The following is a 12,126-nucleotide window of genomic DNA, read 5'->3' as shown; positions in this document are numbered from 1 at the left end:
CTGGCTACCCAGCCTTCATTCCTTTCTCTTCCAGTTCCCATGGTAACAGATTGCAGGGGAAACTGGGCATGGTGCTATCTTTACCCTGGTTTTGGTGATCGGAGGTCTGTTTCCATGGGAACTAGAAGGGAAAAGGATGGTAGTAGAGTAAGTAGCTAGGCTGCTTTTAAATTTCAAAGGCAGTCTCCTTTCTTACTATAAAACCTGCTTTTCTCAAGTTTACCTCTAGGCCAGGAAAACCCTTGCAGCTATTAATGTGGCCAGGACTATCCAGAGGGGAGAAGGGTGAAGGAAGAGCAATTAGAGAACTTTCACAATATCCTCAAAAGTGCCAACAACTCTCTTTTCCTCTAGGAAGCCATTTTTGGGTGCTGGTATAAGTTATTTAATTACCATCTTTATTATTTCTGGTGTGGTTTTCTTGAGCATAATAACATGTTTTTATGCAAAGGAAGTGTGGGGATGAGTCATTTCAATAGGAGTGATTTCTGCGATGTGGGGAATCCCTTACAGTTAGTCAGTGTGTATTCAGTAGTGCTGTCTCTGTGTGTTGAATAGGAAGGAGGCCTTCTGAAGGAACTGAGGGGCCAGGTTGCAACAGCAGGGTGAAGGCCTGAATTACACTGGAAGGCTTTGGTCAGTGGTGAAAGGAAAAGTAAATCCACCAAATATTAACATGTAACTAATTACCTGAAGATAGAAATGGTTTCCTTTTTCTTTTGCTAGTACCAGAGTTTGAACTCAGGGCTTCATGTTGGCGCAGTTAGCACTCTTCTACATCTCTATCAGCCCTGAGGCTTGAATTTAGCGCTTGGTGCTGTCCCTGAGCTTTGTCCACTCAAGGCTAGTGCTCTGCCACTTGGGCACAGTTCCAATTTTGGCTTTTTGGACTTTGCTGCCTGGATTGGCTTTGAACCATGATCCTTAGATCTCAGCCTCCTCAGTAGCTAAGATTACAGATGAGCCTGTGGGCTTCCTAGCCCACCTTTTTTTTGTTGATTAGTTTGGAGATGGAGTCTTTGTGGAGACAGAGGCTTTTCTGCTGACTTTAAACTGCAGATAGCAGTCTCTCTTGGGGTTAAGCATATCTTAGAATGCAGTAGCTTCTAGCTGCCGGTCAGATCCTCTGCGGCTCAGTGGGTATGTGGTCTTGGGTGCATGGGAGCCCGCTCTGATCAACCTGTGTCTCTTCTATGTCTCCCTGGCTACTTGGTGGGACATAATACCTGTCTGTGCCATTTGCTCTGTGCATAAACTTCATTTACTTTTGCTGCATAAGAGTATATACACAGACTTTTGTTACCAAGGCAGCGAAAATGAGTGTAATGAACTCTTTCTGCATGCCTGGTGGCCTCCAGAGTAAGTCCATAGGGATGGGGTTTGGGTGGGCCCATTAGTTAAATGCCAGGTGGCCTTCCTTCTAAATTCTCTGCCTTTTTCAACAGCTGCTTTTCAAGTCATACGCACTTTCACAGGCTTGCCTGTCCAGCCCTCCAGGAAGATGTGAAACTCTTATCAATGTTTCCCTTAATATACGTAGACTCAGGATTACTCACCAAATGACTTGGTGTGCTGGGGCCTGTCATCGATGTAGCCTTGATTATTGTGTGTAACTACCACTGAGGGCTCATTGGTCACTCTTGGGCCCATTTTCCACAATCCACATCAGTTCCAGGGCCAACTGTTTCAGACATCTGCTGGAGTGTTTATCTCTTTGGATTTTGGTGATGAGAGTTATGTTGTCTCACCAGCACTGACTGGACTAAACAACTTATTTTCAGAATTTAGTGTGTCTCAAAAGACTGCCTTTGGCTGTTGCATTCTAAGCCATTCTTGTGAGACTAGAAATTCTCTCTGAGGCCTTTTGGGAACCTAAGGTTTCTCTCAGTTGTTGCAAAACAACTCAGATGGTGCACTATTAATTGCATATTATGTCTTCTTTTGGTTTCTGTAAAGGATCCAACAGTGGAGTGGCTGAAAGTATGTACTAAGAGAAGATGAGCTGGATCTGCGCTTTACAGGCAGTAGGGAATCTCCTTTGTCCTCTAGAGTTTATGACTTCTGTTAAATCTTGTTTGCATAAGTATTCAGGCTATAAGGAGTCTTTCTGGCAGAGCGCAGGACTGTGTGCGTCTGTACCATCCTGTTGCATCTACAGGAAGCGGAGCAGTGGCTTCCTTCACTAGTGCAGAGCTGTGCAGGCAGCAGTTGTCAGGAAGCACCATCAGGCTCTGTTGCTGTTTCACATATCTTTCCTCCCAAGTCTGTTCCAGACAACTCAGGACTCTCCCTGGGCATGTCTTAAAAATATTAGTATTTTTATCTACAGCCATCCATTTCAACCCAGATACCAAGTTATGAAAAAAAATCATAAAGTAAGTTTTTCTTTTCCTAATGGAATATATTTCTCAGAAAATAAATGGAAGTAAACAAGAAAGAATTACTTATAAATGCAAGTTTTGGTCTTTATGGTATGCTTTGGTTGAGGAAGCAAATGTGGAGCTGGTCTGGAGCTTTGTAAACAAGGAGCATCTAGGAACCTTTGTCAGTGCCAGCAATTGAAGCCATGCGTTTTGCTCATTTCTATAGGTAACCTTGGCCATTTTATTGTTGATCGATTCAGTTAGTTTTCACAAGTTAGTTCTGCTCTAGCATCTAGCATCGTTTGGTGTGTGGAGGAGCACTGCATTGTCAGGGCCCAGGTTCTGGCCCAGAGTGATCCAAAGGACAAGGTACAGCCACAGGTCTCCTGACTGAATGCCAGCAGAGCAGAGCAGGCTGTGTTGGATCCAATTCCTTCTGTCCTCTCAGTTCTGCTCATCTCCAACCCATGCGACGGAATAGGGTTGGTGGGGAACAGCACAGGGTTTGGGTGCTGAGATGTTGCACCTCAGTTTGTCAGGTGAAGTTGGTCGGATGTCTTCTCTGTGCACTTCTACTGGGGTCTTGGGAAAGCTTAGGCTTGCACAGGAAGGATATAAAAAGTTTGCACTTACAAAGATATCGAGCTAGGTAGGAAAGAGGAGGGAGGAAAGGCAGACTGGATCCACATGAGTATTTTCTGACAAGGACATGGGTTATCTTGACCAAATATAGTTTCTCTTTTTGTTACATTAAAAAAACTTGGGCCTGGGAATGTGGCTTAGTGGTAGAGTGCTTGCCTAGCATGCATGAAGCCCTGGGTTCAATTCCTCAGTACCACATAAACAGAAAAGGCCAGGATTGGCGCTGTGACTCAAGAGGTAGAGTGCTAGCTTTGAGAGAGAGAGAGAGAAAAAAAGGTCAAGGACAGTGCCCAGGCCCTGAGTTCAAGTCCCAGGACTGGCAAAAAAGTTTGATATTTTGGTATGAAAACATAAAAATATTAGTATCAAAAGGCTCTATTTTCTTTTTAAGGCAAGTTTCTTTTTTGTCATTTTTTCCTTCTAATCTTTCACCACATTTCATATAAATACTTCACCCACATGTTTTCTGTAATTTTCTATCCTTTCTCCTGTCTGTCTCTGTTGTTAATTTTAGCTAACATGGAACAACTTTAAGTTTTGGGTTTTATCTATTGAGAACTTAAAAAAAAGATCAAGAAAACCAACCGAAGGGGTGACATTGATCAAGATTCATTGTACTCATAAACTTATTTGTTGAATAGCAACTCCTATGTATGCCTACTTGAATAAGTGTTTTTTAAAAAGATAACCAACAGAGGAACTATGAGAGAAAGCACCATATTGTGTTTAGTTAGCTCAGATAAGAACTGGAATTGGATCAGTTGGAGGTGAATTGTAATAATACTAACACTGTAATTTCCTGCACTTTACAGATACCAATATTTTGTATGGATTTCCCCACCAAATGCACAGTAGTAGTAGGTTTCATCATTGCTTCCTTTTTTTTTTTTCTTTCTTGGTGCTGGTCCTAGGGCTTGAATTTAGGACCTGAGCACTGTCCCTGAGCAGGTTCACTCAAGGCTAGCACTCTACTACAACTCCACTCTCACTTTTTTTGTTGTTGCTTTTCTTGAGTGTTTTATTGGAGGTGAGAGTCTCATGGACTTCCTTGCTCAGGCTGGCTTCAAACCGCAATGCTAAGATCTCAGCCTCCTGAGTAGCTAGGATGACAGGCATGAGCCACCAGTGCCCAGCCATTGCTTCTATTTTATACTGAGGATATTGAGGCTGGAGACATTAACTACCAAAGACATAGTAAAGCATAGAATGAAGTAAAGCCAAAGTAGTCTGATTCAGAGTTGGACTTTTCTTCTCTGGTCCATTTGTGGGTGAAGCTGTCTTTTATGCTTTAAATAGTGGAGAGGTTGGCAAGCCCTAGTCAGAATGCCTGGGTGGAGTGTTCAGAGCTTGAATGCCCCCTGGCCATTAGTTTCTTCATACATCGTGCCTGTGGAACTTGGTACAGCTGATGCTAGTGTAGATGGAGGAAGTGAGCCAGCTGACATGCAGATAGGATTCAGTGTAATACCAGCCAGCATTTGTTGGGCACCTGCTGTATCCTGCTCCCTATGGCCAGGGCCAAAGTATTTAGAAAATATTCAGCAGTACCTCCATAGACAGACAAGATAAAGAATATAGCTCCCACGGGGACAGAATGTTGATTTGTTTGCTCAGCACAGTCTTCCTATAGGACCTCACTTAATGTGATTTGAGTAAATGGCCTCACGGATTGCTGCTAGAGCAATGAATGGATGAAGAAATGTAGATTTCTTGGCACCCTGGAGGCCAGAGAGCAGGGGATATTGTTGGCCCAGCTCAAGTGACTTGCGGAATCTGGCTGCAAGGTGATGGCAAGGAATAGTTTGGTAAGTGGGACAGAAATGGTCTCATACCAATCGTTTGTTCGCCATTATTCTCTTGTAATCCTATGGAGAATGAAGCACCCCTGCCTTTCCTCTTCCTTCTCACACACTGTTAACTCACTGCCTGACTTGCAGTTTGTTGCTTGCTCTGCCCATTTGATGTCAGTTTTATCTGAAGGAAATGATTGTGGCATGAGCAGACCTGCACGTGAGATGGGGTAACTATTTCTCACAGTCACCTTCGGCTCAGTTGGCACCCACAGTTGGGACATGCTCAGACTACGCCAGTTGACCTTTGGCTGTATTTTCACCTGGAGATGTCTTGCTTATGGTGATCCCTGAGCTTTTCCTTTTGTCTTGTCCATGGGAGGGTTGTGAACATGGCATGGCTTAGGCCTTGGGAAGTAGAAGTCATTTCTTTATCTCCTGAATCCCAGTGATGAGGACAGCACAAGGGTGTGCCGCTCCCCTTCTTCAGCCTCACAGGACCCCGTCTCTGAGGCTGCTTCTCCTTGCATGTGCAGTGTAAGTTGGAATCTGGGTGGGCTTGGATCTAGACATCTGTCTCTGGTCTTGGCTTCATGTACACGGACACCTTCACCACTGACCTCTTCCCTTTCCTCCCTGAGCCTCTGGAGTCTCCTCCTCTATCAGATGACAGGATCCAGTAGGTGACTCTGTGTGACTGCCTCCACTCCTAGATCACTTGAGCAGGTATTTATAGACTTACACATTCATTATAGACAGTTATCCTATTTTATTTTTTAGGGGAACTTTCTTCTAGTTTGGTTTGCGATAAGCTTCATGCTGTCTCAGACTTTATTAAGCATTGACTATGATACCTTGGAGGCTATCATAATGTAATTGCTGTTCTTTCTCTTTGCAGCTTGTCTGTATGTTTGAGCCAGATGTTGTAGACTTCATACTGGCTTCCTGAGTTGGTGTTCTAAAGGAAGGCACTACTTTATACTGTACAAATAACCATAGCTCATTGAGGTACCCCAGACTAGGATATCTTTGAGATTGTACTCTAATATAAACTGCCTGCTGTTTTATACCCCCAAAATTACCAAAATGAAAAGTAGCATTTGAAAAATTTGTGACATCCTAACTCTTTGTGACATCTTTCCTGGGGTGGCAGACTGTCTATGTTTCTGATGTGTTCTGAGATCTGGATGAGCTTGCCGTCTGGGTATTGTGCCCTTCTCAGGCAGTTTGTCCTGTCTCTTAGGCCAGATACAGCCACACTGTTGTTGAGATTGGAGGGGACCTGGAGTTTTACCCCCTCAGTTACAGATAATGAGAAGGGAGCCTGGTCAGGCCCAGTGACTTGTCCAGATCTTCCCATGGCTACCTTAAGGACCAGGGCCTTCTTTTCTCTTAACATTCCTTTATTTGGAGAAAAATAACTGTTAGGAAACCATAAAATAGACTGGACCTTTTTGAAGTCTAAACTATTTGCCCTTTGGGATAGAGGAACTCTGGCTAAATGTAATCTCTCTCTGAGACAGTGCACACCTAATTCCAGTACAAGTCAAAAGTAGATTGTTGGTTTTTTTCCTCACACCTTCTTCTCATATCTATCTCACTACAAACCTTCTGCCACTTTAAATTTCAGTGAACCAGCCAGTAGGGTGAGAGATATGATAACCAGTCCCATAGTATTTACTAATGTGCTGATTTTTTAAGTTTTGCAATAGTGCCTAATATTTGCTACAGTTTAAAACCCCCTCTTCATTTTTCAGTGTCTTTGTCCCTGCTACTCTTTCAGTGGCAGTGCAGCGTGGGGATCCTCAGACGGCTCTCAGAGCCTTGTGGCCTGAAGCTGTCTGCTGCTCGGTCTAGCCGTCACCTTGGTAACCGCCACTCCGCCAGTGAAACAGTCTGTCCACAGTGAGGGGGAATAAAAACTGAAACCACAGCCGTTATTCTTTGTGCACTACATTAAAAAAAATGTTACTTGATTTCTGAAAAACAGGTCATTTCACTTCTTGGTTGGGTTTTGGCCCCAGTGCCCCAATATGTGACCACTCTAGTTTCCTGAATCACATGTCTTATTTTTATGGTGTATTTTTAAAATGAAAGCAATGATATGAACACAGTTAAGTTTTCATTTCTGAATTATTCCTAGGAAGGTTTCATTTCACTAGTAAGGCAAGTGTATTCTACAACTTATTTGGTTAGGTTTTGTGAGTGTTCTTTTTTTTTTTTTTTTTTTAAATGTCCCTTCCTGTGGGGGTGTTTTTCCGTTGGATGTGCTCTATTTCCTTAGTAACTGTTGCTCTGTTATGGGAGGGACTTAATGACATTTTTTTTTCAAGTGCAATATTGAATTAATTTATTTCCTGGTTAATCCTGCCCATCTTCCTAGTATAAATAGAACATTTGTGTAGTGTGTGTTTGATGACATTGGGCTTGCTGTAGAGGGTGAATTCTTAATTATGTGGCTCAGTTGATTCTGTGACCTTTCATCCTGGGTAAGTTATCTCCTTTTCCCTTCCTTTTTCTCTTGGCTTTAACTGATTTGGATATTATTATGCCTAAAGAATTTAGGTTTAGGAGCTACTTGACTCTCAGAAGTTGGGGCAAACTGTGGTTGGAGGGCAGGAGACTTGATATAAGCACTGGTTCTCCTACACAGTAGTTGTCGGCACTCAATTATTTCACCTCCATGGAGTAGAACTTTTTCTCTGTAGTCCTGATAGGCAAGATTTGAAGTTTGTAGTTTCAGAGTAGTCTCTAAAAGTCTTTACTAGGCAGGATATTCTGTGAAGTGTGAGTAGAGTAGGGTCATTGCTTGTGATCACGGTCTCATCTTGACTGGTGAGGGAAGGAAAATCCCTTCCCGTCAATAGGATCAGAGCCAAGCAGAGGACCAGCCTCTTGACATAAGAAATGCTGCTTGTCAGCCTCATAGCTTCGGGTGGGTTTATTTTGTAGGTATTTACTGAGCCTTCTCTGCGCATTCAACTGCTTTGTGCTAGGAATAGTACTTAGGAAGCTTAGCACAACGACCTTCGTTCATTCACCATTCATTCAGTGAATGTATGTTTACTGAGCACCTCCAAGTACCAGGCTGTCTTAGATGTTGAGGAGATTTAGAGAATCAGCTAGTCACTCCCCTTGTCCTCATGCAGTTAAGAGTCCTGGCAGAAATGGGTGTTAAGTGATCAAGGCACCTGTGGGAAGTTCCAACTATGGGAAGTCCTGGGATAAAGTTGGCTATGGAGCAGGGATCTGCTTGATGATTTATGTTGAATGCTTTCTCATATGCTTGTTGATCTTAAATCTTTTTTTTTTTTTTGAGAAATGTTTATTAAGGTCTCTGGCTCATTTAAAATCAGATTATCTGTGGGTTTTTCATTTGAGTTGTTTTAATTCCTTATATATTCTAGATACTAATCCTTTGTCAGATAAATAGTTTGAAGTTTTTTTCTCTTTATGCATGTTGTATTTTCATACTATGTGTTATACTGGAGGTTTTTAGTTTGATGTAATCCCATTTATTCATTTTGGCTTTTATTGCCAGTGTCTTTAGGGTCATGTTTAAAAAAAGTCTGTGCTGAACTAGTTTCTAGTCATATATGTGTATTTCTTCATCATTGGTTCTGTTGCATTGGTTTGTGTCTGGATTTTTCTTATGACAATACCATGCTGTTTTGCTTAATGTAGCTTTGTAGCACCTTTTGGATTCAGGTGTTGCAATGCCTGTAGGTTGTTCTTTTACTCAAATTGCTTTGAAATTGAATTTGAAGTTTCTGTAGTTCGTATGTGTTTTAAGATTGTTTTATCTATTTATGTGAGGAAGATCATTGGTATTTTAATGGGAATTACATTGTGTAGTATGGAAATTTTAGCAGTTCTTCCAATCTATGAACATGAATATCGTGCTAATTTCCAGTGCTTTCTTTAATTCATTTCATTATTGTTTTGTAGTTTTCATTTGTAGAAATTACTTAATTTCTTCTTAGAAGTCTTTTATTTTTGTAATCACTATTAATAAGAATAGTTTTGATTTCTTTCTCAGCAAGCTTGCATTAGTGTATGACTAATCATCCTAACATTCATAGTTCATCTTATAACTTTACTAAATTTATTTATTGGCCCTAATCATTTCTAGTGGCATTTTTGATTTTCTTTTCTTTTAATTTTTATTGTTATTATAAAGATGAGTTACAGATCCTTATGTTGTTCTGCCTAAAAATCCATGTAATTTGCAAGCAGGGATAATTTAACTTTGACATTTTTAATCTTGATACCCTTTATTTCTCTGGCTTACCACTTTGTTGAGTAAGAGTGGCGTCAGTGGACATGGTTGTCTTGTTCCTGGTCTTAGAGGAAAGCGATCAGCTTTCTCCCATTTAGCATATTTGCTGTGGCCTTACATAGTCTTTTGTGTGGTATCCTCCTTTTATAATTAATTTGTTGAAGGCTTTTTATCAGGAAGGAATGTTGAATTTTATCAAGTGTGCTTTCTGCTTCTGATGAGATGATTATGCGATTTTTGTCCTTAATTTTGTTGAAGTGGTATTTTGTATTTATTGACGTGCATATGTTGAATCACCATGGTATTCCTGGGACAAATTCCATTTAACCATGTGGTCGAGAGTTACTTTTAAAAAGTGCTGTGTTCAAACCCTATTTTCCCTTTATGGAGTGTGATGTCAGTTGCCATGAACTCAAGACCTCACTTCTGAGACCTTAGTACCCTGATTCTTCAGGGTATGTGTGGATTCTAAGTCATTGTGGAAGGACTTTCGAATATTGTGGTCTTCATAGTTGTCCTTAGGGAGACTTGAAGGAGTGGATGCGGTGGTGCTCAGGGGAGAAGGTGGGGCTTTCACCCTTCGCCATTTCCCCTGGATTAAGCCCTCAGTGCCTACAGAAGGGTGATGGGTACGGCTCTAGGTGGCTTTTCTTTTGGTTTCTGTAGGTCTGTTAATCTCATGGTTCTGCAGGTCCTCCAGAAAGTGACCTTTTTCTTTTTAATTGCAGCAAGAGCAGAGGTGGAGCACAGAGAGCAGCAGATCAGAACAGGCTGGGCTCCCTTGGTGAGGCTGAGACTGTGGAAGATGCTGACTGCCGCGAGGCTGAGGAGGCCTTCGTTTTGAGGTGGGAGAGCAGGTCTCAGGGGGACAGCTTCTCCACTCCTGGCTCACCATGGCTTCAGTGCTCTGGTTGGACAGCTGACGTGACCGTGTGCCCCACACGCTGCTGGACTGCGTGCTGTCCAGGTACTGCCTGCTCACAGGGTGTGGGAGCACGGCCAGTGGGCATCAGATGCTCCTGAAAGCTGGACCGGCAGAGCGATGGACTTGGACAGGCTAAGATGGAAGTGACCTGAGGCCTCGCCCAGGCAGTTTCCTCGTGACAGGACAGCTTGAGAGTCGAAACACAAGCTTGTCTGGGGAGCAGTATGCAGGAAGCTGGTTTTCAGGCCACAAATGCTTTCACAGGTGAGAGTCCTCCCCACTTGATTGGAGGTTTTGTTTCAATTCCTTGGTTGAAACAAAATACCGACAACTGCATGGAATGAATGCGTTTATAGTTACAAGCTGAAGGCCATTCTCAGTCAAGAGTTCAGGCTGCCACTGGGATTGATTTTGACAGAATAATAGTATGTCTTCTGTCTTTCTGTAAATAGGAATGTGAAAACATATTTGGTATTTTAATGAGTTTGTTTTTGTTCAGTGATAGGACATACAGTATTCTGCAATTTCTAGATCTCCTTCAGTATATCTTCTAAGGGCATACATTACTTCGACACCGTGTGTAGGGGATTTTTTTTTTAAACGGAACTAGGAAAACTCCATGGAGAAAGTTAACTGTGGATGGGTGACCTCTCTCCTTCCGCCCTCAGTTCGACTTCCTCAGTGTTATTTGTGTGCCAGTCGTGCTGGGGGCCAACTTGGCTGAGCTCTTAAAATGAGCTGATGGAGAAGCTGGATGTGACAATTTAGTGTCAATTTGCCCCCTGGCTGCCAATTTGCACATTTTGCAGGGGGAACCACTGAAGCTGCTGTGCCAGAACCATGGCCTGAGACATAGAGGACTTTGGATTTGGATCCTGCCTCCCAGGAAGCCACACAGTCCTCTGGGCCTCTGGCTCCTCCTTTACAGACTGGCAACTCAAGCTAAGGAATTGCAGTGAATCTAGGGAGAATGTTTTTACACAAAAAGGTATTTTGTGTTTGTGATTTTTATTTAAAGGGCAAGATAGTAGAAATAGTCACGGAAAGTGGCTATTTCTCTGGTTCCATGAATCCTAAAAAGTTGGAGCTTTTTCATGTTTTGTGGAGAGACCAAGTCAGGTTGATGGGAGAGAGGCCACGTGGGTTTAGACTGAATCTGCTTCCTGCATCATCTATATCTGCGTTCCTTGACGTGTCCTGCGGCTCCTTTCTACTTCCCTCTCCTCATCAGTGAACCATGTGCCGGTGGTTGTACTATCGGACTGTTCTGAGGGAGGATGAGAGCAGCACTACGAGATGTTGAGCAGAGTTCTGAGGTGGTGATATGCAATGTGGAGTCAAGTTGCCGAACCCAGCTCTGGAAGCTCCGTATCTTCCATGAAGGCATGTGGGCACACTCCGGGGGCCTCTTAGATCCCCGTGTGTAGTGTTGGAGCCTTAACAGCAGTGCTTCTGTAGTAGAGTTGTGATGGGGAAGGTCATGCCCAAATGGTCATGGCCAGTGAGAATTCAGTCCCTGGTTTCTATCATTGCTTCGCATGTTCACTTCAGCTGGGTTGGTCTCCTGAGCTGCTTCTTCATACAGTCACATTCCCTTTGACATGGATGGCAGTGACATGAAGTGCCTCTGTGAAATGGCTTCCTTGATGCCCAGCAGGTAGCTTAGGAAGAGAGGCATCTTGAAGAGGCTCTACGCACTTTACAGTTCTGAGATGAAGAGAAAAGGAGGAAAGATAGACATGAAGAGCCTGAGAAGAGCAGTATGACTGGAATTCACCCAGGTCCCTAGTCAGATGGCTCCCATTGCTTTCACTCTCCCCAGGAGTGTGCAAGGCTCCACACTTGTCATATTCTTCCTGTTTGTCTCCGGAGGCTTTGCCACGTACTTCTCACCCTCCTGTGCCGGCCATGGTCCGCTGTGGCTTATACTTAGCCACATGTTGGTCTTCACCACTATTTTGGGGACTTATAGTTCCTTTGTATTAAGTGAAAAGAAGCCCAGGGAAATCTGAGACTCTGCTTGGAATTAACAGAATCTCTAGGTTCTGCCTGGGACGGTGCTTCTTACACATTAAGACCAAAGTGAAGCTTGGTGCTAATGGCTCCTGCTGGGTATCTTGCTAACTG

General features: G+C 43.0%; 1 protein-coding gene across 3 annotated transcripts in view; it reads left to right on the top strand.

The window, feature by feature from the left end:
* Ldlrad4 (low density lipoprotein receptor class A domain containing 4) overlaps window positions 1-12,126 on the top strand; it is a 373,268-nt gene that overhangs the window by 126,554 nt on the left and 234,588 nt on the right. For 2 of the 3 annotated variants that reach the window (XM_048363762.1, XM_048363763.1), the window contains exon 3: window positions 9,803-10,263. In XM_048363762.1, the coding sequence (XP_048219719.1) occupies window positions 10,224-10,263 (40 nt within the window). In that variant the 5' untranslated portion in view covers window positions 9,803-10,223. Of the gene's footprint in view, window positions 1-9,802; window positions 10,264-12,126 lie in introns of those variants that run through there. The other variant, XM_048363765.1, reaches the window with a different exon arrangement.

The sequence above is a fragment of the Perognathus longimembris genome, chromosome 15 (genome assembly GCF_023159225.1).
Source record: "Perognathus longimembris pacificus isolate PPM17 chromosome 15, ASM2315922v1, whole genome shotgun sequence".
NCBI lineage: Eukaryota > Metazoa > Chordata > Mammalia > Rodentia > Heteromyidae > Perognathus > Perognathus longimembris.
Note: the sequence above shows the minus strand (reverse complement) of the source record. Positions and strands in the feature narration are given on the sequence as shown.